The sequence below is a fragment of the Carcharodon carcharias genome, chromosome 6 (assembly GCF_017639515.1).
Source record: "Carcharodon carcharias isolate sCarCar2 chromosome 6, sCarCar2.pri, whole genome shotgun sequence".
NCBI classification, from domain to species: domain Eukaryota; kingdom Metazoa; phylum Chordata; class Chondrichthyes; order Lamniformes; family Lamnidae; genus Carcharodon; species Carcharodon carcharias.
In genome coordinates this window covers 169199555-169225320 of record NC_054472.1, presented here as the reverse complement: position 1 = coordinate 169225320, position 25766 = coordinate 169199555, and the positions used below count along the sequence as shown (strand labels likewise).

At 45.1% G+C, this 25766-nt stretch overlaps 1 protein-coding gene across 1 annotated transcript in view; it reads left to right on the top strand.

The window, feature by feature from the left end:
- lama1 (laminin, alpha 1) overlaps positions 1-25766 on the top strand; it is a 302752-nt gene that overhangs the window by 268206 nt on the left and 8780 nt on the right. The window contains exons 56-60 of the mRNA XM_041189309.1: positions 1387-1585; positions 3551-3663; positions 12675-12864; positions 16533-16685; positions 19029-19182. Of these exons, the coding sequence (XP_041045243.1) occupies positions 1387-1585; positions 3551-3663; positions 12675-12864; positions 16533-16685; positions 19029-19182 (809 nt within the window). The remainder of the gene's footprint in view (positions 1-1386; positions 1586-3550; positions 3664-12674; positions 12865-16532; positions 16686-19028; positions 19183-25766) is intronic.

Below are 25766 nucleotides of genomic sequence, written 5' to 3'. Positions count from 1 at the left end.
TCCCCTGAACTCAAATTAGACTGCCCCACAGAAAACTATTATAAGACAGGTAATAAAGTATTAGTGCAGATATAATTCCATGAAAACCATAGTACAGATAATAGCAAGCTAATTGCACAGGTATTAAAATATGGACAAGTGACATGTAAATCCAATAAACTGTTAGCCCCGCAGAGAGGAAACAGTGCTGAAGTCGAGCTGTGCCAAGATCCCATATCTGAGCAGGATTTGAATGAAACCTCAGAAACATAGGGTGAATTTCATGGCCCCCGCCATAGGGTTTGGTTTTGGCGGAGGGGGTGGGAGCAAGTAAACAATGACAGTTGGCTAGTCCACCTCCTTCCTGCCCACCTCTGACCTATTACCCATAATACAGTGAGTGGGTAATACACCCACTAAACCGTCCACCCTTGGGCCTGTTGAGGCCTTACTGCCTAATTAAGTGACAATTAAGGGCCTCAATCCACCTCCAATGCCATAATACATTGGGCAGTGAAAGGTGGGTGACAGTGGGAAGCCTGCTTAACCATCTGAGGTGAAAAAGCAGGAAGGGGGTGGATTGCCTCCTTAGAGGGGTGCCCTATGCACACTGGGGCCACCCTCCCCCAGAAGATGGCACACACCCCCACCCCCCCAACTTTGTGCCTCCCACCCCAGCCTCCAAAACCCAACCCTCGCCAATGAGCAACCCTACCCCGCAACCCAACCCCACATCCCACCTCCTCATTAGGGTGCCCAATCCCTCCCTGCCCAAAAAGCCCGGACTCGCCTGACTTCAGCACCCATGCTGCCTCCTTTGTGGGGCTGTTTGAGCAGCGTCACTACCCTGCCCTGGAGCTGCTGGGGACAGCAAGAGCTGCCGGCCAGTCAGATTGTCTAATTGGCTGCCTGACATGACTGAGCTGGGAAGATTCCACCCACTGAGAACAGAAAGAACCACAAGTAATGGGGAAGTGGGTCACAAATAGCTCTGAGGCCAGATTCTGAGTGTCACTGTGTAATATCACAGCAATGGTATCTGCTAAATAATATTATCTCTCTAAAGCAAGACTATTGAGACTGGCACTCTACATTGCAACCTGATTGTGAAAACACACCAGAATATAACCTAGGCACTTGGATTATCCGATTAAAATTAATTTAACACCAGCAGCAAACTATTTGAAATATTAACAATGAGTGAATCCAGCTTCCATCTCTATACAAGTTCCATCCTTACTTTAAAACAAAGGGCAACCACAACAAAAATCATACTTTTTTAACTGTTAAGAGGACTTAGCCATACATGTCACTCCCCTATATTTACAGGTCATATGGTTGTGAGCTTGTGTCTTGTGTTTTATGCTTTATAGGTGATTTAAAAGAAAAATCTTATTTTAACCACAGGTTGTTAGATTTCAGTGGTCCTTTGAAATACCAGAACATTGATCTGGATAGCTGCCGGCTTTCGGAGAGACCGACACCTGAGCCAGACGAGAGAGACTTGGAGCCGATACTTCAGCCGACTGTTAAACCCGTCCAGGCGCCTGAGAAGAAAATAACACCCACTACCACCATCCACAGCTCCTCCTCCAACAAAAAGACGGTAAGGATACTGTAATATCGCCTCCGTGCATTCAGAAAACTCCAAAATCTTTAAGGTTTCCGGCATGGTGAGGGAGGCAGAACCCAAAGCGACTGGTCCGCTCAGTCCTCGACCCCGCCGTCTCAGCTCGGCGAATCAAACGTCAGGCAGCCACTCGGGCGGCTGGCCGGTGGGAAGGCAGCCAGTTAGCAGTGCAGAGGAAGCCTCTGCGCCTAATCAGGTGTGTAGGCCGGGATGTCGTGCAGCAGAAGGGTTGTGCCGGGAACAGGAGGTTGGTCACGGCTACAAATTTAAAGGCCTCCCCTCCCAACCCCCACCACAGGCTCAACAAAGTCACTAAGTGAAGTCGAAAGTCATACGGACTCCGCCACCTTCCCCAGCTGAATCTGCTGCTACGTTCAGCCATGATCCTGGTGGCAGGCCTGCCCTTGTGCCGCCTCGTTATACCTGGCGTAAAGCACTCTGGAACTTTCACCATCCGACACCTGAAAGGTGCAACGGGCAACAAAAGATGGCAAACAATTGGCTCTTTAACCAGCTCAACAGTTAATTGGTTATTTAGCAATGGCAGGAGGGCTTCCGATTTCACTGTCCGCTCGCTGCCTGAAATATTTGAGACCGGCGTGTTGACGTTGTGTTGCCAGGCCAATGTCATCATGCCGCATTTGACCTTTGTGTGGGGAAGGGGTGGGTGGAGCGGACCACCCAATTGGTGCCCTTAAAATCCAGCCCCTTGTTCCTGCGTGGACCTTCTGTTTGAATAAACCCTCAATGAGATCATTTGACCCTAAGGCTGCCATTTTGCTTTGTTCCTGTTGATGTGAAATATTTCTGCATGCGTGTGTGGACATGAAAGTGGCAGCATAACTTAGGCATCAATTCAATGGCCTGATTCCGAAGCAAACCAGAGGAAGCGTTTTGAGATGGCCTCCATCTGGTGGTTAGTCCCATGGCATTTGACCTTTGCACCTAGTGGAAAATAAGAGAATCAAGTGATATGGGGATAGGGTGTGAGAACTTTTGAAACTCAATGTTGAGTCTTTATGGTGCAAGGCAGAAGCAGAAAAGTCTGCCTGTGTGGTCATAACATTAAAAATTAACCACCAGAACAGAAGCTCTTTGAAGAGCCCTTTCCTGGCTGAGGAAAGGCCAATCCGCAACAAAGTGTAGTCTGGTCTGACAGATGTACCAGCTGAGTATATACAGCACTTGACATTTACTGCTCTCAGTGCTATCTCATTATGTGGCAACCTGTGGTTTTTGTCAGTGTCGAATCTTACATTGGTCCAATCCCATTTCTGTATCAAGTTGAGATCTATTGCAATTTTTAAAAATGTTTTCATCTTGGAGTGAGGTGATGTTGTGGCATCGAATTGCCTCCTGTCCAAGAATCATAGAATAACACAGCGCAGACAGAGGCCATTCAGTCCATCATGAATGTGTCAGCTGTTTGGTAGAGTTATCCAATAATCTCACTCCCCTGCTATTTTCCCCATAGGATCATAAATTCCTCCCCTTCAAGTGTTTATCCAATTCTCTCTCAACTGAATCTGCTTCCCTTTCAGGCAGTGCATTCCAGTACAAGGCAATTCAGTATGTAAAAAAAATGTTCTCTTATGTCACCTCTGGTCCTTTTCCCAATTACCCTTAATCCATGTCTTTCCTTCTGCTGTTGGAAATAGTTTCTCTAGTTTATGAAGGGGCAATGATGGGGATATTTTCCCAGGAGTTGCAGAGTAGAATGGGAAGAGGGCAGTCAGGAGGAGAATTATCCTCCTAGCAGCTGGTTCAAAACAATATTGGCAAAGACCGGGCCACAAATATCCTGCCCTTCATCCTGAATGGAGTTACTGTGACGGAGTCTAACAAAGAAGGGGGAGAACACAAATGATTATGTTCTCAAAAATAGTTCTGTTCACTCTGTGTCTTGAACGTTTTATTGCACTTGTTCTTTTTGGTCAACAGTCACAGTGTGCAGTAGAGGAACTACCGGGCACTGTTTCCAATGCTCACCAATTTGGACTCGCACGAGGCAGTCACATGATTCTCTCCCTCGATGAGACCATGGTCAAGAGAAAGTAAGTGCATTATTTTGATAACTGTGAAGGGCACAGATGACCTTTGTTGGAAAACTAAAATGCTACATAAGCTGGAAATCTAAGATAAAATAGAAAATGCTAGAAATACTCAGTAGTTCTAGCATCATCTGTGGAGAGAGAAACAGTTCTAATGAAAGCTCGCTGACCTGAAATGTTAACTCTGTTTCTCTCTCAAACAGCTGCTGCCAGATGCGCCGAGTGTTTCAGAGCGTTTTCTGTTTCCATTTATTGTTTATGATCTTTATTAGAGACTAGTTTTAAATTTAAAACTCTGTGCAGAGGGACACTTGAACTTCTTTTTTATCCTGAATCAACAATGCAGCTCTTCACCCCTAGAAGCAAGCAAACACTGTTTTTCTACCTTTTAACCAGTAGAAGATCCCCTTGTCCCTGGTCCATAACTAGTTATGAAATGGCACCTTTGCTGTCGACTAGTTTTACTTTGCCAGTGTCTAACTACCCCCCACCACAAAACAAAGTCACACCATGCAGTCCCGAAGGTTGGAGAATTTATTGGTCTGAGTCTTCATTTTCAATTAATGTTATCAACAGAAGATGGACCTATGTTTAGATGGTACCAGAAAAACCTCAAAACCAGTGGATAAACTAATTATGGTCACTATTAGCCAATTGTGGGAGATGGTAGTGTACTGGTAATGTCACTGAGCTAGTAATCCAGAGGCCTAGGCTAATGTTCTTGGGACATTGATTCAAATCCCATCAGAGCAACTGGTGGAGTTTAAATTCAATTACTAAATCTGGAATATAAAGCTAGTCTCAGTTAATGATGACCATGAAACTATCATCGATTGTTGCAGAAACCCATCTGGTTCATTAATGCTCTTTAAGGAAGGAAATCTGCTGTCATTACCTGGTCTGGCTGACATGTGACTCCAGATCCACAACAATGTGGTTGACTCTTAACTGCCCTCTGAAATGGCTGAGCAAGCCACTCAGTTCAAGGGTAATTAGGGATGGCCAACAAATGCTGCCCTTACCAGCGATGTCCATATCCCATGAAAGAATAAAGAAAAAAAATCTTGGGAGGTAATTTTAACCCAAAAAAACAGGTAGTTTTGGGTCAGCTGAGATGTTAAAATTTTAATAATATCAAACCTGCCTCAAACCTGTCCACTCGATGAATGCTAGGCGGGGAGCAAGCGACCACCTCACTCCCACGAGGCATGTCAGTCAATATCATTTGGAAATAGCTTTTAAGGAAGCTGTCTCCATGCAACATTTATTTTATTTTGAACCCATTTCAGTCATGTTTCTTATGAGGTGAGGAGGGCTGGATTGATAAACCTTGCCTTTACAGCATTGCTTGTGGGTAAGGGTTAGGAGGAACGTACTCCTCCAGCCCATCGAACTAACTGTTTACAGCTGCGCAATCACCGACTCCTCCCCTCTTTCCTGCTACCCTGACCACCATCTCGCCACATCCATCACCCCCCCCCCGACTGTGATCCTCTTCGCACCCCACCGAGAGCACACTGTTAATCAGGCTGGCTGTCAGGCGGGAAACCTACTGAAACCAAAGTCCTGCAGTAGATATCTCCAGAGCAAGACTTCTAGAAAATCCGTACTTGCCAAATAAGAAATTAAATTGAGACCATTCCGAATATTTCCTCTGGGGCCTGTCAAAAACTGAAAGAAGAAACTCTAATCACATTAAGATGAGAGAGACCCAGATCGAAGTCTGAGTGATCAAGCAATATTCATTGATCATTGGCCAATTAAAGACCACTTAAGGACCTCATTCCACCTCTGTTGACATGTTACATAAGTCAGGGGAAAGTGGCAGGAACGTGGCCAATCCTGCAACTTTAACAGCTCAGGCTAATAGGCGGGAAAGAGGGGGTGTACATTCTTTGAGAGATCCCCTGTGCCCATCAGGGGCGCCCCCCCCCCCCACTCAAGATGGTATCAACCCCCACCTCCGGACCAGAACCTCAGAATTTATCTTGAAATTCAGTATACATCTTCCTTCTTCTCAGGATTTCTTGTAGCCCCAGCAGCGGCTACTACTATATTCTGGCACTGCTGGGGCTCCTCAGCTCCCGGTCGGTCTAGTTGGCCAGCAGCTCTTGAGGGGGCAGTATTCCCGTGCCTGAGGGGCAAGAGTCCCACTGTCCCCTTGTTAAGGCTGCCTCTGCATTTCATCACTGCGGGGCAGCCCATTTTAAAGTTGGCAAAAAGTGCCGACAGATTTATTGACTGGGTGGGAGGGGTCCCGCGGAATACACCCCCCCCCTCTAAAAACCACCCCAGTGTCTTTGTAAATGTCAGCTGCCTGCATTAAAACAAACAAGTTGGCTTGGCACAGACTGACAAAGTTCTAATTACTCTTTTTTAGGCCTGTGCTGTCCTTAACCAAGTGCAAGTTCTTGTATTTCATCCACTTTTCATTTATCAACTGTTCCCTCTGTTCCCAATCAAGGAAAGCAAGCATGCAAGTGCAGCAAGCAGTTAAGAAGGATGGCATTCATTGCGAGAGGACATGAGTACAGGGGCAAGGATGTCTTACTGCAGCTGTACAGGGCTTCGATGGGACCGCACCTGGAGAATTATGTGCAGTTTTGGTCTCCTTACCTAAGAAAGGATACACTTGCCAGAGAGGGAGTACAGCAAAAGTTCACCAGACTGATTCCTCAGATGGCAGGATTGTCGTATGAGGAGAGAAGAGATTGGGCCGACTAGGCCTGTATTGACTGGAGTTTAGAAGAATGAGAGGGGATCTCATTGAAACATATAAAATTCTGACAGGGCTGGAAAGACTGGATGCAGGGATGATGTTTCCCCTGGCTGGGGGGACCTAGAACAAGGGCTCACAGTCTCAGGATATGGGGTAGACCATTTAGGACTCAGATGAGGAGAAACCTCTTCACTCAGAGGGCGGTCAACCTGTAGAATTCTTTACTGCAGAGGTAAAGTCACTGAATATATTTCAGAAGGAAATAGATTTCTAGACTTTAAAGACATCAAGGGATATGGGGAGAGAGCGGGAGTGTGGCATTGAGATAGAGGATCAGCCATGATCAAATTGAATGGCGAAGCAGACTTGAAGTGCCAAATGACCTACTCCTTCTATGTTTCTGTGTAAACCATGCTTCTGACGATTCAGTAAATGGCGAGGATGTATAATCAGGACATGCCGATAAATAATCTGGAATGAGATTCCCAATTTTCAATGTGGAAAATTGATTGCAGCATTTAATTTACTGACACTTTTATGATAAAAATCATTTAAAAAGAACAATAAAACATTGAAGAAAAAAGTTCATCACCCTATGTGACACTCAAAACCATGACCCTGAGGTTAAAAATCACATTATCTGCCAACTAGTCAGACTGTGAAGGAACACTCTGCACAAAGCCTTTCCAACTTGTTCACCCACTTTATATCAGTTAAAATATAATCTCACCCACTGTGATATTAATAACATGAACCACTGCACGTTGAGAGAATTTACAAATTGCATTTTATTCATTTCTAACCACAAGAATCATTTTGGTGTGGGCGGTGCTATAAACTAACTCCTAAAATATAATCAACCTTGGATGACTTTTATTGATTCATTCATGGGATGTGAACATCACTGTAACGCCCAGATCCCATGAACAAATAAATAAAAAATCCTGCATTAGTTGTACACAAGTTCTTGCCTCCAAAGGCAGGAGTGTAAAGCCTATTGTGCATTCTCTTGAAAGCTAGAGCCAGCTTTCAAAAGTTTTGAGGTGCAGTTCTGAACCTGCACATGCGCTGGCAGCCACAGTGCAGGCCAAATGCACGTGGCGCCTTTACAATTGGCACCAGGAGTTAGAGTTCAGAAAATTAGCACATCCTTTCAAAGGTGCACTATGGATTTGTTTACTTTAATAGCTTTCTCTAAGCTGTTGTGAGTTGGTGTTCTGATGCCTGGCTCAATTCCCTGGAGCAATAGCTGGTGCACAGTTCTTGATCACAGAATTATTACAACACATTTGGCCCATCATGTCTGCACTGGCTCTCCGAATGAGCAATTCGCCTAGTGCCATTCTCCCATTTTCTCCCCATAATCCTGCACATTCTTCCTTTTCAGGTAACAGTCTAATTCCCTTTTGAATGTCTTGATTGAATGTGCTTCCACCCACACCCTCAGACAGTGCATTCCAGACCTTAACCACTCACTGCGTGAAAAAGTTCTTCCTCGCGTCACTTTTGCCAATTACATTAAATCTGTTTCTTGGGGCTGAATTTTGCTGTCGGTGAGCAGGGGGCGGGGCCCACTCGCCGATGCGTAAAATGACGCGGGATGACATTGGGCGGAACCTCCGATGTCATCCCTCCCCATTTAAATTTTCAGGAAGGCGGGGGCACAGCAAAATCAGCTGCGGGCCCGCCGACCTGTCAATGGCCAATTGAGGCCATTGACAGGATCATTGAAACAATTAAAGGACCTGCCCGTCCAACCTTAAGGCTGGTGGGCAGGCCAGGAGCCCCAGCGGGCTTCTGATAATACATGAAACCTCATCCACCGGTGGGATGAGGTTTCATGTAGGGATTTAAAAATTTTAATAAAGTTTTAGTGTAATTTATGATCATGTCCCATCTCATGTGACATTGTCACATGAGGGGGGCATGTTAAGGTTTTTTTTTCTATTTTTACTGTTTTTACAACTGTCAGCGATCTCCCTGAGGCAGCACTTAGCCACAGGGAGATGTGCGCTCTGTCGTGCGCATGTGCAAAAGAGCACACTCTCGCTTTTGGGGAATCCCACCGCCCGCAGAGGAAGTGCATAGCGCTTCCCGCCAGACGTCACGCTGGGCGGGCCAATGGAAAATGGCGGCGGGGCCCACTTCTCTGGCGGGGATCAGCTCCCCACCCACCGGAGATTGGGTCAGGCCCGCCCGCCCGGCAGGAAGAAAATTCTGCCCTTGATCTCGGCTTGATTTCCAGTGGGAGGAGGTAGTCACTTCTCCATAGGGAAAACTGCCCTTCCCAGCTCACTTGTAGAACCATAGAATGATGCCACAGAAAAGGGGGCCATTCGGCCCATCGTGCCTGTGCCTGTCCTCAGGCAGCTCTTGCTGACAACTTTACTTTCTGGAACCCAGAGGAAGCACGGCGCCAGGGTTGAAAAGAGGCATGAGGTAAATCAAGAAGTAGAATTTAGAACATGTCACGCTGTCTTAAAAACTTGGATATGGGAGGAGAAAAGTTAAGACCAGGAACACTGAAGGGGCTCCACAGTTTTGGGGACATGGGAAGATTGAGTTATGGCAGGAGGAATGAACTTGGTCTTGGCTACAAAACGGTGAATGTGTAGGGGAAGAAAGAATGAGCATTGACATCGCATCTGCAAACCTTCTCAAAGTGCCTCATAATCAGTGAATTATTTTTGAAGTGCAGGTACTGTTATATTGTAGGGCAAACATGCCAGCAAATTTCACACAGCAAGATTTCACAAACAGCATTGAGACAAACAATCTGTGCTGTTTGATGGTGCAAGGTTATGTGACACAAGTCAGGGTGGTTGAGGTGCACCAATTATAGCAGTTAAACAAAGAGAGGTAATGGAGGAAGAAATTTATATTGCTTCTTTCCCATTGTCAGGATATCCCAACCGGCTAGACCTCACAGTGAAGTGATTTTGAAATATTACTAAAAGCAAATTAGGCAGTCAGTCACGGCATAATTCCACACTTACCAATGAGATAAATACCACAAGTCAGCTTTTTTTAAAAAAATAGTATTGGCTGTGGGAGGAACTGCTGCTCTTTGAATTATGCAATGGGATATTTTACATCACTTGAGAGCACAGATACCTCAGCTTCACCAGCTCGCCTGAAAGTCAGCACCTCCAACACTGTAGCACACTCTCAGTACATCACTGAAGTTTCAGCCTAGATTATATGCTCAAGGATTTACAGGAATGATACCAGTGCGCATATCAGGACAGGATTGACTGGTTGGGCCTCTTTTCTCTTTAAAAAAGAAAGCTGAGGGGTGACCTAGAAGTGGTCTTTAAAATGATGAAAGGTTTTGATAGAGTGGATACAGAGCGAATGTTTCCTCTTGTGGGGAAGAGCATAACCAGAGGCCATCAATATAAGACAGTCATCACGAAATCTAACAGGGAATCCAAAAGAAGCTTCTTTACCCAGAGTGCAGTGAGAATGTGGAACTCACTACCACAGGGAGAGATTGAAGTGAAGAGTATGGGATAGATGCATTTAAGGGGAAGCCAAACAAGCTAATAAGGGAGAAGGAAACAGAGAAGTGCTTCCCAAACTTTCCCCACTGTGACCCCCAATTTAATGCTTGAGAATTGGTGCAAACCAGAGTGAGAGCCGGGAGGGGGGGAATGGGGGAGAGTTGTTGAGGGGCCAATGATTTTCTCTGCAACCATTTTGAAGACTCTGATGGGGCCTCCTCAGAGTGAAGAATCTTGTGTACATGTGTACTCGAGCCTCAGCACTGATCCCAGGACTGTGTTGCCAGAGTCTCGCTTCACTCAATGGTCACCAGTACTGCCTCGGAGATCGCAACCCCAGATGATTGTCACACAATCCTAATTGGGGTGGGGGGTGTGGTTACAACCCACAGTCTGGGACCCCTGGAATAGAGGGTTATAATGGTAGATTTAAATGAACAAATATGGGAGGAGACTCAAGTGGAGCATAAATGCCAGCATGGACTTTTTGGATAAGTAACTTGTTCCTGTGCCATATATCCTGTGTAACTCTATGTAATCCTGCCTGGAGTAGAGCTTGAACCTTCTGATTCAGTAGGCACGACGGTTACCACTGACCAAAGGCTGACACCAATAGCTGCATCTTCAAATAGGAAGCTTAAATGAAGAAAAAATGAAGGAGGAGGCACACTTTTGTCTTCGCCTCCAGCAAAGATGTATTTAATTTAATCTGTAAAATACCACAGTGAAAATCTCATGTTTCAGATGGCTTGTATCAAAAGTTTTCAACAGTTGTGTTTTGTCAAGAAAGTATTCCAAATGGAAAGCAGCTTAAGCAGATTTTGGAGGGACCATGCACATATGAATCTTGTTTCATGGGAATCAACATTGGTTGTCTTGTAAACCAAATTTTATTAACTAGCACTGAACCAAGTCAGTGTGTAATTGAAAGATAAAAACAAAAAAACTACGGATGCTGGAAATCCAAAACAAAAACAAAATTACCTGGAAAAACTCAGCAGGTCTGGCAGCGTCAGTGGAGAAGAAAAGAGTTGACGTTTCGAGTCCTCATGACCCTTCGACAGAACTTGAGTTCGAGTCCAAGAAAGAGTTGAAATATAAGCTGGTTTAAGGTGTGTGTGTGGGGGGCGGAGAGAGAGAGAGAGGTGGAGTGGGGGTGTGGTTGTAAGGACAAACAAGCAGTGATAGAAGCAGATCATCAAAAGATGTCAACAACAATAGTACAAAAGAACACATAGGTGTTAAAGTTGGTGATATTATCTAAACGAATGTGCTAATTAAAAATGGATGGTAGGGCACTCAAGGTATAGCTCTAGTGGGGGTGGGGAGAGCATAAAAGATGTAAAAAAAAATTTTTTTTTTATATATAATGGAATAAGATGGGAAAAGGAAAATCTATATAATTTATTGGAAAAAAAAAGAAAAGGAAGGTGGAAACAGAAAGGGGGTGGGGATGGGTGAGGGGGCTCACGACCTGAAGTTGTTGAATTCAATATTCAGTCCGGATGGCTGTAAAGTGCCTAGTCGGAAGATGAGGTGTTGTTCCTCCTTTTGCGTTGGGCTTCACTGGAACAATGCAGCAAGCCAAGGACAGACATGTGGGCAAGAGAGCAGGGTGGAGTGTTAAAATGGCAAGCGACAGGGAGATTTGGGTCATTCTTGCGGACAGACCGCAGGTGTTCTGCAAAGCGGTCGCCCAGTTTACGTTTGGTCTCTCCAATGTAGAGGAGACCACATTGGGAGCAACGAATGCAGTAGACTAAGTTGGGGGAAATGCAAGTGAAATGCTGCTTCACTTGAAAGGATTGTTTGGGTCCTTGGACGGTGAGGAGAGAGGAAGTGAAGGGGCAGGTGTTGCATCTTTTGCGTGGGCATGGGGTGGTGCCATAGGAGGGGGTTGAGGAGTAGGGGGTGATGGAGGAGTGGACCAGGGTGTCCCGGAGGGAGCGATCCCTACGGAATGCCGATAGGGGGGGGTGAAGGGAAGATGTGTTTGATGGTGGCATCATGCTGGAGTTGGCAGAAATGGCAGAGGATGATCCTTTGAATGCGGAGGCTGGTGGGGTGATAAGTGAGGACAAGGGGGACCCTATCATGTTTCTGGGAGGGAGGAGAAGGCGTGAGGGCGGATGCGCGGGAGAAGGGCCGGACATGGTTGAGGGCCCTGTCAACGACCGGGGGTGGAAAACCTCGGTTAAGGAAGAAGGAGGACATGTCAGAGGAACTGTTTTTGAATGTAGCATCATCGGAACAGATGCGACGGAGGCGAAGGAACTGAGAGAATGGGATGGAGTCCTTACAGGAAGCGGGGTGTGAGGAGCTGTAGTCGAGATAGCTGTGGGAGTCGGTGGGTTTTTTATGCTCTCCCCACCCCCACTAGAGCTATACCTTGAGTGCCCTACCATCCATTCTTAATTAGCACATTCGTTTAGATAATATCACCAACTTTAACTTTAACACCTATGTGTTCTTTTGTACTATTGTTGTTGACATCTTTTGATGATCTGCTTCTATCACTGCTTGTTTGTCCCTACAACCACACCCCCACTCCACCTCTCTCTCTCTCTCCGCCCCCCACACACACACCTTAAACCAGCTTATATTTCAACTCTTTCTTGGACTCGAACTCAAGTTCTGTCGAAGGGTCATGAGGACTCGAAACGTCAACTCTTTTCTTCTCCGCCGACGCTGCCAGACCTGCTGAGTTTTTCCAGGTAATTTTGTTTTTGTTTTGTAATTGAAAGATGATGGCTATTTTAAGAATTGATAATTGTACTTCCTGTTTCTCTCAGATTTGCCATCCAGATGAATATTAGAACCTATTCCACCAGCGGCCTGGTGTACTACATGGCCCATCAAAACCAGATTGACTACGCAGCTCTTCAACTCTGGAAGGGACAATTACATTTCCTGTTTAATCTTGGGAAAGGGACAGCTGTGGCCGTCCTGCCTACTCCTATTAATGATGGCAAATGGCATTCAGTAAGTCCAGTTCTTATCTAAATGCTCACTTTTATTGTTATCCCTTACATAAGCGTTTATCTGTGGTTATGTTACTGCACTGGTTTTGCAGCAGGCCTGGACGTATGATTCAGAGCTACAAATTCAAATAGCACTACAACAGCTGGGAAATTTAAATTCAGTTAATAAAGAATTATGGAATTTTAAAAATGCATCAGTGATGATGATCATGAAACTACCAGATTGTTGTAAAAGCCCACCTGGTTCACTAATGTCCTTTTGGGAAATATGTCACCCTTACCTGGTTTGGCTTATATGTACCTCCAGACCCACAGCAATCGGGTTAACTCTTAAATGTCCTCTGAAACAACCTAGTAAGCCACTCAGTTGTATTCAATGAAGGCTGCTTACACCACCTTCTCAGGGAGAATTAGTGATGGGCAATAAATGTTAGCCTTGCTCGTGATGCCCACATCCCATTAATGAATTAAACAAAAAATGACGTTTGTGTTGCGAAAGGTGTATCTTGTTGAATATTGTCCTCCTATTAATTGCTTCAAGAGCAGTAATCCTGGATACAGTATCCAAGAATTAAAGCATTGTGAAGAATGTTCTAGGGAAGACTCACAAAAAGTTTGGAACAGTGCAATTCTCTCTCCCAGTGGGAGCCACAGTTAAAGCAGACAGATGTTCCTCCCGAAACAACCAGCACAGGAAACTCACAGATTGCGTCGTATCATATCTGGCATATCCAGGTCCCACCCAATTTCCACCCCCTTCACTGCACCTCCAGTTGTTCTAGGCTGGTAGTGAGCCATTGGGGCTGTGGAAATTCTGCCACAAATATGTTGGTGGGTACATTTTGTTTGTGACATTAGGACCGCCAAATCTCAGGGTTGGCGTATAAGTAGAATTTTTCCATGTCCTTTTAAGCCATAAACTGTCCTGGAAGCCAAAATGGGCCAGCTGGGCCCATTTTTGAGCTGCAGTAGCAGTACACTCCTCAACAGAGAGGCCCAGGTCCAGCCTGAAATTGGGTCTCAGGTCTCAACACCATGTTAGCACAAGCTGCCAACATCTGTCACACCCCCCACAGACAGGCCTCACTTTTGAACAGCATGAGCACAGCAGAATACTGGGCTGAAGGTAAATACAGGAGGGAATGATTGCAATGACAATGGATTCGCGTGGGAACTCTCGCTTGTCCTGGTTCCACTGGAAGTTTGTTGTAAGAAACGTACATTTGTTGGTGGCTTGTGCTTAGGCCACAGCAGCTGCTGAAGAATTATGAGCAGGGAAGGCCCAATGCCTGCCCCAGTCTCACTGCCCAGTATCTGTGAGGAGGCCTATGCAGGCATTAGGAACATAGGAACAGGAGTAGGCCATTCAGCCCATCGAGCCAGCTCCATCATTCAATACGACCATGGCTGATCTTCCACCTCAATGCCTTTTTCCCCACACTATCGTCCCTATCCCTTTACGTCATTGGTATTTAGAAACCTTTCAATCTCTATTTTAAACTTAAACATACTGAATGACTGAGCTTCCACGGCCCTCTGGGGTAGAGAATTCCAAAGATTCACAACCACCTGAAACCCAGCATCATAGGTAGACACATGAAAAATGGCCCAACCCAATTTGGGATCTGACATTTTTCAGGTATCTTTGGGACACAGAATCTTGTTCCCTGAACTTGGGCCTTGTTGTGCCAATTTTATGCTGGGAAATTTAGCAGTTTTGACCACATGATTTCCATAAGGTAACTCTGGGCTATCAAGGATGGTGATGAGTGGAGAGCAAGGGCTCTGCCCAAGAAAAATCACTTCAGTCCAGACATACTTGTGCATGGCTATGAGTCAGATCAGCAGAGGCCTTGGAGCAGACTACCAGTGACAATATTGCATAGCTGAAAGAAGCCTAGAATAGAGTGGGCCACAAATTATAATTCTGATTAAATGAAATTTTAAAGCTATCTAACGTTTCTAACTACTTAAAATTGATTAAATGCAACTGTCTATCATCTTAAGTATTGAATTTCCACTGGGTTTCTGCATTGGTCTGCTGTAATTTGAGAAGAAGAGCTGTGAGTACCTTGGGAAAATGGCATTTGCACTATCTATAGCCAGGCTTTCTATAGCTCTGCTGATGAAGTTACAACAGACAAGCGATGACTCCCTGTGGAAACCCATCCCCTTGGTGCTCTGTAATTGGTAATAATCTTACAATATATAAGCTGCCTGAGCTCTAAGCTCTGGAATCCCCCTCCTAAACCTCTCTGCCTCTCTACCTTTCTTCCTTTATGACGCTCTTTAAAACCAACCTCTTTGACCAAGCCTTCAGTTTCTCTCTGTTAGGAAGATATAATAATTTTCATAATGTTATTTGGAATTTATTGTAAAGTAGGGTAATAGTGAGGTCTGTGTCTATGTATGTATGTGTGTGTGTGTCTTGTGTGTGTAGGGCTTAATTGAATTAAAGAGAGCTGGTCTGAAGGCTTTGATGTAAGAAGAGAAGCTAGGTTTGAAATGCTAAATAGGTAAACATGGGTGAAGTTTTAGAACATGAGGTGTAAAGGGAACATTTGCATTTTTAAATAAACCAGAGTAGCTTGAATTCAAAAGAGGGGGTGAAATTTTTACCTAGCCAGGAGAAGTTAAGAAACAGCGTTTTTACTTTTCCCAAAGATTCCTGGTAAAATTGGTACTATGATAGATTTTTATTATTAGAGAGGTAAAGTCCAAAGACATAGTGAAACATTGGGAATTTGCATTCAAGGGGGAAAATATATATAAAGGAGAGAAGGCTGTGTGCAAGGGAAGGCACTTTGTAAGATCTAACACAAGTGTGAAAAGCCTCAAGTTGCTGTCTACAAGGAACCGAAGCTGAGGAAAAACTCACTTCAAATTCGACTGTCCAGGGTGTGTGCTTTGCCTGGCTCTGTTTAAATTGATGTGTTTTATTGCTTCCTTAACGGAAGTGTAACTGAGAGTTAGATTAATTAAGGGATTTAGAAATTATTATAGCAGTACTTTGTAGACACATGTACAGGCTTACAATCTTTTCTTTTATTAATAAATGTTTAATTTAGTTTTGTAAAAAACCTCTAAGCCTCGGTGGCCTTCTTTTTACTGAATTCAAAGCCCACATCTCAAATTAAATACAAATTGCAAATAATTGTGGCAGCTGCTTCAAGTTTGCCTCTAGGATTTCAACAGCTTGGCATTTACCAGCCGCCTGCCTTAACACTCTCTAATATAGATTTGGTGTCATATTTTGTTTGATAACACTCCTTGTGATCCAAGTGACTTGGGATGTTTCACTATGTTAAGTCGGGGGTGGGGAGGAGTGCATTTTAAATACAAGTTATTTGTCAGGCAGAGCACCAGAGATTAATCCTCATGTTGTTTAGCAGACTAAGTGCATATTGATGCTGAAATGAAACAGCTGTAGTTATATTGGAACCAGCAGTGAACCAAACTTCAAAAAAATACTTTTCTGAAAGATAATAAGATGTAAACCACTGAGAAAATTGCCTATCATTTCAACCATTAAAAGGAATGGTATTGTAATGCAACAGCAGATGCTGGGAATCTGAATCATTAGCAGTATTGTAATATCTCTGCGATAGTTAATGGGAATTAGATCGTGTTGCTTTTATTTCTCTAATTCTTTTCCTCCATCTGTCAAAGGTGAAAACAGAATATGCAAAGCGAAGAGGCATGATTACTGTCGATGGGAAGGAATCCAACTCTGCTTTGGGAGATGGCAATTCACTGGATGTCGAAGGAAAACTATACCTTGGAGGTTTGCCTTTAGACTACACTGCCAAGAAAATAGGAAACGTAAGAATAACTCCAGTCTCCAACATGTGAAGCGTTTCTTTAATATGTTTTGCTAACATGATGTTCTTAAGCATCAATGTGCATGCTTCAACTGAAGTACATAAGTGATTACTGAACACGTGGAAGCAAATCCATCAACCCACGCACATCCAATGGGGAGCTGCTTCCAAAGGCTGTAAATTTAATGACGCTGTAAACTAATCATTAACTACTGATGGCCTTGTAAGAGCAGCATTAGAACAAGTTTCCCATTCAGGTGAACTAAATTAACTGTGCAGTCAGCTAACATTAGGATTTATACTATCCAGTTCTCGGTGAGGGGGACCATTAGGTAGTCGTGGCTTGGGATATCTGCGTCACTCAAGGAAGGGAAAGGGAGCCGAGGAAGGAAGGAGAGTAAAATGTGCCCCCTATTAGCAGATAGGAAACAGCATTATCAACAACTATCGCGATGTCTCCGTCCTGTCCCATCCTCTACTTACTGAAAAAAGGATGTTGTAAGGCTACAAAGGAAATGGATACAGGATTATATGACGAGGAACGATCTTTTTTTTTAAAAACACCATCCTAATGTGTTGTATTTATATCTGTAGAATTGATGTTTCAGTGAAATGAGTAAGGAAAAGAGATAACTCTTCAGTCATGTTTTTATCTCCTCGGGCATAAGATTATGTACAGTACTTGAATCTCAATGTATTTCGTTGAAATCATTATTATGGTGTTCAGCAATGAGATACTACATTGATGTAAATGATATATGTATGTAAATAGCCAGACAATCAGGCTACTCTCACATTCTTGTCATCATAAGTTGAAGTTGTGCTCACTTTCTCACGTCAGATAACTTTCCAAACTCAAACCATGGAGATTTCAGCATAGACTCAGCCATTTGATATGGTGCTATGTGCATATCTGATATCCTTCCAAAAAAATTGAGACCTTGTTCTCTAGCCTTCGAAAGATAAAAATCAATTCTGTTCAAGGTCTTCAGAAGTCTGGGCCTCGGTTCTGGCCTGGACTTCTGCATGGATCCTGTCAGGAAGGTGTGCCTGGTGACCTGCCAACCTAAGAAACCCACAACCCTGCACACCTCCCACTCACCTCCCTTCACAGCCTCCTCCCCCCCACAAACCTTCCTTGCATCAAATGGCCTTGTGGATGCAGGTAGATGCTCTGGAAATTATGCTCTGAGGTCAGTATGGTAAAGGTTCCCATTGTAATTCCAGTAGGAATCCACTGGTATGGCCATGGAGTTTCAGTGCTCCTTGCTCCTTGACTCCATGGAGATTGAGTTTGGAACATTGGAAGAGGAGGCAGGCCATTCAGCCCCTTCGGCAGTCCCATCTTGTAGCCTCTTGGTAACTACAGAAAAAACCCATCTTTGATTTCCCACATAGAACAGTCAAAAGCTATGAAGACCGATGGATGTTTTGGGATGAGCTATTCTTAGATGTGATGATCTATGCAGCATCAGAGGCATGTAGCCAGATTGTGAAAGTTTTGGCAGATGGAGCAATATTCAAAGACTAGCTAGCATTTAGCCCAGATTTGCATGTTGCTAACAAGGATGCAAGTGTTGTGTAGAATAAATATGTACCTATGCAAAATGTTCACACAAAATATGAGTGTTGGATTCATAGACTAGCTCTTCTCCCTGTTGCACTCCTTCACACAAGGCTATCAAAAATGCAGCCTCATCAGTAGTGTAAATGCTGCTAAACCAGGGTTGTTGAGAGTGTATTAGGCATTCGAGAGGGAATTAGATGATTATCTGAAAAGAAACAATGTGCAGGATTACGGGGAGAAGGCAGGAGGATGGCATTAGGTGAATTGCTCACTCGGAGAGCCAGTGCAGACACGATGGGCGGAATAGCCTACTTCTGCACTGCAACAATTCTGTATTGGGAGATTTATGGCTGATGGATGCTTCAAGGTTGCCCCTTCACAGCAACCCAGGGTTAGATTCCGACGACCTTTAATGGGTAATGCTTTCCATTTGGTGATGATCAGGTAAAACTGCTGAGAACATTCATATTCCATTCCTCTGTGCGCTGTTTTTAAGCATGCACCTACCCACTTAATTTAAATGGCCTACAATCCGCTAAATATAACAGACTGAGGAATGTAGTTTATTACTTATTACCATCTGAACTTCAGCAATTGGAAAATACATGCATCAACTCATTTCAGTTGCCTCTGTCTGGTCCAAGTTTTACCACATAATAGGCAAGGGGGAAAATCATCATGGAAAGCATTCGATCCCATTAAACAAGAAATGGCAAAAGCAATTGTAATCTGTTGTGAATTATTACACTTTCATCTCATTGTGAGTTTTTTCTTCAGGCAACGCACAGTATCCCTGCTTGCCTTGGCAATATGACCTTGAATAACAAGCCCCTGGACATGGAGAGGCCAGTTTCTGTCCTGACCGTGAGCAGATGTTACACTGCTGTCCAGGAGGGCACTTTCTTCGATGGCACTGGATTTGCTGCACTAGGTAAGTAGCGTTAAGTGTTAATGTTTCACGCAATATCTGCTTTACACTTGAAGGTATTTGTGAATGTCCCCAAAATCCAAGATTCAATTTATTGTACGTAGATTTATCTTCACCTCCTCAATGTGTCCTTAGACTTTAGTGGTGTTGTGGAATTTGGAAAGATACTGCATCTTTAAATGATCATCATACTTGCCCCATATCTTCTGTCGGTCAAACAGTATAAGTAACTTTTATCACCTTAATATTGGCCCTATTGCTTGAGAGAACAGCAGTAGGCAACCAAGTTGTACACTTCCCTTTGCCTCCACTCCCTATTGGAGGGAGATATTAATCCCTACCTTTGCCATTCACTCTCGCCTGCAAAACATTGAGCAGATTTAAAGACATAGAGTCCACCTTCAATATTTTATTGTTCTGTACACAAGACTAACCTATACTTGCCATCGCCACATGCTAGAAACATAAATGTGGCACTTATTCACAAATCACCTGCTCATCAACGCTCAGTTTGCATTCTGTCAAGACCACTCCGATCCAAGACCTCATTACAGTTTTGGTCTAAAGGTAGACAAAAGCGCTGAATTCTAGTAAAACTGTAGTCAATGTGGAATCAGGGGAAACACTCCCCTGCCTGGAGGCATAGCTAACATAAAGGGAAATGATTGTGGTTGTTGAAGATCAATATTCGCAGCTTCAGAACATCATGAAGGGCTAGGTCCTAGGATCAATTATGTTCAGTTGCTTCATCAACAGCCTCTCCTTCATCAGAGTAGGGCTGTTAGCAAACAATTGCGCAATATCCAGCTTCATTCATAATTCCTCAGATAATGAAGCAATCCATGCCCATATCTATTCTTGGGCTGATAAATGACAAGCAACATTCATGTCACACGAGTACCAGGCAATGACCATCCCCAACAAGAAAGGTTAATCCAATAGCATTACCATCACTGAATGCTCCACCACCAACACCTTGGAGGCTACCATTGACCCAGAAGCTGAACTGGACCAACATGTAAATGCTCTTGAGCAGCTGAAAGAATGGATTTTCTGTAGTTGGTGGCTCAACTGATTCCCCAAAGCCTGTCCACCACTAACCTGGCATAAGTTGGGAGTGTGATGGAATACTCTTGACTTGCGTGGATGAGTGCAGCTCCAGCAACATTCAAGAAGCTCGACACCATTCAGGCCAAAGCAGCCCTTGTCAATAGTGGCTGCACTCTGTAGCAACTACAGAATGCACTCAGCAATTCACCAAATCTTCTTCATCAGCAATTCCCACAACCTCTACCGCCGAGAAGAACAAGGGCAAGAGGGAGATAGGAACAGCACCATCGCCAAGTTCACCTCCAAATCACATACCATCCTGACTTGGGCACTTGTCACCATCCATTCACTGTCGCTGTGTCAAATCCTGGAACCCTCTCCCTAACAGCATTATGGGAGTGCTGTCAGCACATGGACTGCAGCGGTTTAAGAAGGTGACTTAACACCACCTTCAATGAGGTTTCACTTGGCAGCCAACAGTAAGTTGTTAGACTCAGAGAGCATACCCTATTGTCATAAAGCCATAGGGCTGCTCAGTGTTGAGACTGCTGGTTCAGGGGGGACAGGGATTCCACAAGGGGTCTCTTTCAGAGTTCTGTAAATTTCTCTTGAAATTCAGTCAGCTGGTCATTTGCTTCCCCAGTGTTACTGATTGGTGGGGAGGGGGGGGGGTGGGGAGGGGGGGGTGGGGGGGGCGGTGGGGCGGGGGGGGTGGTGTGGGGGGGGCCAGTGGTGGGGGATGCGCGCTACATTAACACTGATCCATATGACCCCCCATTCCTCCCATACCAATTACCCCCAAAACCACATCCAGTGTATTCCATCTCCACAATGCCAGTGCCAAGAAAGAGAATTCTATATCCGCACGGATGGCCAGACAGTAAAGCATGATCCCTACCCACATATTTGGGAGTGACTCTAGATAGGGCTTTCAGGAGCATTTGAAGAAAACAGCAGCAAAGGTCAAAACCAGAAACAGCCTGCTAACCAAACTTGCTGGATCCACATGGGGTGCTGCTGCCACAATACTCCGGACCTCAGTACTTGCCCTATCCTACTCCGCGGCAGAGTACTGTGCACCTGTCTGGCAAAGGTCATCACACACACGTCTTGTTGATGCTCAATTGAACTCAATGCATATTGTAACTGGAACTCTCCACTCAACACCCCTCCCCTGGCTTCCTGTCCTCACAAACATCAATCCCCAATTTGCAGACTGAAGTCACTAATAAGCTCCTTATGAGCAACTCCATCTGTCAAATGGCAGGCTTTGAATTGGCACAGTGACAGTGATCTTTGCTAAATAGGTTTGCTAAATAGGGCCCCAGTGCAGCCAACCTCTACCACTCGGGCGCCAATACAAACTTCTAATTCACTTGTGGAAAGACAAATAATGCTGCACGTTCTGCTCTACAGAACTATGTGGCTGACTAATCACCTTGTGAGGTGATGTACTTGGGCAGGACAAACAAGGCATGGGAATACACGATGAATGGTATGATCCAGGGAAGTATCGAGGATCAGAGGGACCTTGGTGTACATGTCCACCGGTCTCTTAAGGTAGTGGGACAGGTAGTTAAGATGGTTAAGAAGGTATATGGAATACTTGCCTTTATTAGCCGAGGCATAAAATATAAGAGCAGGGAGGTTATGTTGGAACTCTATAAAACACTGGTTAGGCTACAGCTAGAGCATCGTGTGTAGTTCTGGAATCCGCATTATAGGAAGGATATGATTGCACTAGAGAGAGTGCAGAGGAGATTTACCAGGATGTTGCCTGGGCTGGAGAGTTTTAGTTATGAGGAGAGATTGGATAGACTGGAGTAATTTTCCCTGGAGCAGAGGAGATTGAGGGGGTACATGATTTAGGTGTATAAAATTATGAGGGGCATAGATGGAGTAGACAGGAAGGAACTTTTCCCTTGAATGGAGGGATCAATAACCAGGGGGCATAGATTTAAGATGAGGGGGAGGAGGTTTAGAGGGGATGTGAGGAAGAATTTTTTCACCCAGAGGGTTGTGGGAATCTGGAACTCACTGCCTGAAAGGATGGTAGAGGCAGAAACCCTCATAACATTTAAGAAGTATTTGGATGTGCACTTGCGATGCCATGGCATACAAGACTATGGGCCTGGTGCTGGAAAATGGGATTAGAACAGTTAGGTACTTGTTTGACCGGCGCAGACTCGATGAGCTAAAGGGCCTTTTTCTGTGCTGTAGACCGCTATGACTCCAAGGCCTTAAATGCAAATGAGGAGGCTAACACTTGGCTTCAAGGATTTGCATTTACTAAAGAAAAAACATCATTCTCAAGGGTATATGCAGCAAGGACCATATGCAGCAACACCTGGACAATATTCAGGCTTGAGCTGTTAAGTGGCAAGTAACATTCACGCCACACAAGTGCCAGGCAATGACCACCTCCAACAAGAGAGAATTTAACCATCTCCCCCTGACATTCAATGGCATTACCATTGCTGAATCCCCCGCTCCCAACATTCTGGGGGTTACCTTTGACCAGAAACTGAACTGCACTAGCCATATAAATACTGTAGCTACAAGAGCAGGTCAGAGGCTGGGAATCCTGTGGTGAGTAACTTACCTCCTGACTCACCAAAGACTGTCCACCATCTACAAGACACAAGCCAGGAGTGTGATGGAACACTCCCCACTTGCCTGGATGAGTGCAGCTCCCACAACACTCAAGAAGTTTGACACTATCCAGGACAAAACACTTGATTGGCACCCCATCCACCACCTTCAACGTTCACCCCCTCCACCATTGATGCACAGTAGCAGTAGCGTGTACCATCTACAAGATGCACTGCAGCAACTTACCCAGGCTCCTTTGACAGCACCTTCCAAACCCGTGCCTTGTACCGCCTAGAAGCTCAAAGGCAGCAGATGCATGGGACCACCACCATCTGCAAGTTCCCCTCCAAGCCCCACACCATCCTGACTTGGAAATATATCTCCATTCCTTCACAGTTGCTGGGTCAAAATTCTGGAACACCCTAACAGCACTGTGGGTGTTCCTACAACAAAAGGACTACAGCGGTTCAAGAAGGCAGCTCTGCACCATCTTCTCAAGGGCAATTAGGGATGGGCAATAAATGCTGGCCTCGCCAACGACACCCACATCCCGTGAACAAATATAAAAAACATGTTCATTTGTCTGAATATTTCCAGTGTCAGTATGGGATTGATTTTCATCACCTCCACCAGGCAGGGACAGGGCAGTAAGACTCCAAAAATCATGGCACAGCACTTATCACTATATTCCTAAAGCTGCTTCATCCACTGCCATTTGGTTAGCGGCCTTGAGAAGTGTGGCCTTGTTACTCCCCACCACCACCACCACCCCCCCACGCTCCCCCCCCCCCCCCCCCCCCCCCCCCCCCCCAACCCAGAAGCAACTGGGCGCCTCATTCAGTACTGTGGCAAAAGGGCAAAGTCAAAGTAACAGAAGGAACATGCCATGCTGGGTCATGCCACAGGAGACTAATTAATGAAGGCCTGGTCATAAAGACCATCAGGGATCACATGTCACCTCCCATCAAATGACAGAAAACACATTCAAAGCACTTTGAAATGTAGCAAGATGACCCAAGTGTTTCACATAGGAGAGCACAGATGCCAAACAGTAATAGATATGAGATGGTATAGGCTGAAGCACTGCCATTTCGAGTGCTTTTAAATGACTATTCACTTGACACTGACCTGCACAGCAGGTGTTGACTTGGACAATTTTACCCAAGTTGCTTTGAAACCTCCAGGCTTCAGGCTTGATGCTCACTGATGTTCTGGATACTACAGGACATGGGAGCTATCTTAGCCGCTGCATTCCATTTGGAGGAAGAGACACTGCAGCAGCAGATGGGGTACTTCATGGAGCTGGAGCTGTAGTTGTAGCTCTTAGGAGCTCACAAAGGTGGAGGGCTGCCCACAGCCTCATTTTCCATGGCCACAGGGTCAATAGGCCCTTTTACCTCCCTCCAGTTTACTGAGGAAGTGTGGATAAGGAGACTGCTTTTCCAGAAAGGCAGGCACAGACTTGTACGGTCTCTTACTGCAAGAGCTGCAACACACTGTCACAGTCAGCAATGTAGTCAATGTTGCTACACCCCTCGGTTTACTCGCCTCAGGCCCTTTCCAGGCTGCAGCAGATGACAAAACCTGTTAACTCAGTCTGCAGACCATGCCTGCCTCAAGTATCAAGACCAGGCACTCTCTTTGCAAAGGCCAACCAGTGTTTCAAACTCCTCATGGTAACCGATAACCAGCACAAAAGGGTTGCAGGCTTCCCTCTCAATTACAGAGTGTGATTGCACCATAATGTAGTCACCAGGGGAACCTGTCAATGAGCCCTGTTGCCTTAAAAAACCATAAAGATGTCATGTCCATTAAAGTTCAGCTGATATATGACCTCTACTACTGTGTTAATCAGGTCTGGTTTCTGGAAGCGGTCATGATGCCTACATGGTGCCAGTCTTCCATCCCCCTCACTCTTTGGCCCAACACAGCAAGTCAGGAACAAAAACAGAATTACCTGGAAAAACTCAGCAGGTCTGGCAGCATCGGCGGAGAAGAAAAGAAATTCTTTTCTTCTCCGCCGATGCTGCCAGACCTGCTGAGTTTTTCCAGGTAATTCTGTTTTTGTTTTGGATTTCCAGCATTCGCAGTTTTTTGGTTTTTATTACAGCAAGTCAGGGACTGACTGCTGGGGACAAGGAATATCCTCTTCACACCTGACTTGGGACACTTCTCCAAAACTCAACCCCATCACTTCAAGTCTGATAGACTCCAAGCCACCATCTCCAAGCAGAGCATTGAGTGCTCAGGCACCTGGGCAGCTCTGGAAGCTTTCTCTAGTACAGCTAATTATTGATCAGGGCTTCAACTAAATTACTCCTTGCAGCCCCCACAAACCACACACCCCCACAACCCTACCAACCACCACCCCCCCATCTAGCATTAAATTCCTGGGAGAATACCCCAGATTATGGTCATCTGCTCCATTAGGGGTGAAACGGGTGCTGGTGTTTCAGGGTCCGAGACATTGGATAAACCGAGAGAAAAAGGAAATGGACAATGGTCAGCACAACAGGGGAGGGTTAGGTAAAATATCATTTGAGTTGCAGCACAGCTGCCATGCTGCCTTTATGTGTCAATGCCCGAGGAAAGAGAAATAGGGAAACTGTTCGTGTTTGTGGCCTGCGGCCTCACCAGATCTGATCCCCCATGGACTGCCTGCACCAAGGAGTCATTGCTAGATTGGAGGAGGTAATTTGGCCCATTAGGCTGGGCCAGCTCCCTGTAGAGCAATTCAGTCCGTCCCGTTCTCTATCCCTGCGGCCCTGCAAGTTCATTTCCCTCAAGTACCCGTCCAGCAAGGTCAATATCGGGGTGAGATAGATGGTTAGATACAAAATTGTATGGACCGTTGCACAGTCATCCTTGGCCACAGTAAAAGAGCAGCAATGGCAGAAAATTGCTAGTGTGTCACATTGTGTGAAAAATAAAGAAATTCTTTGGGA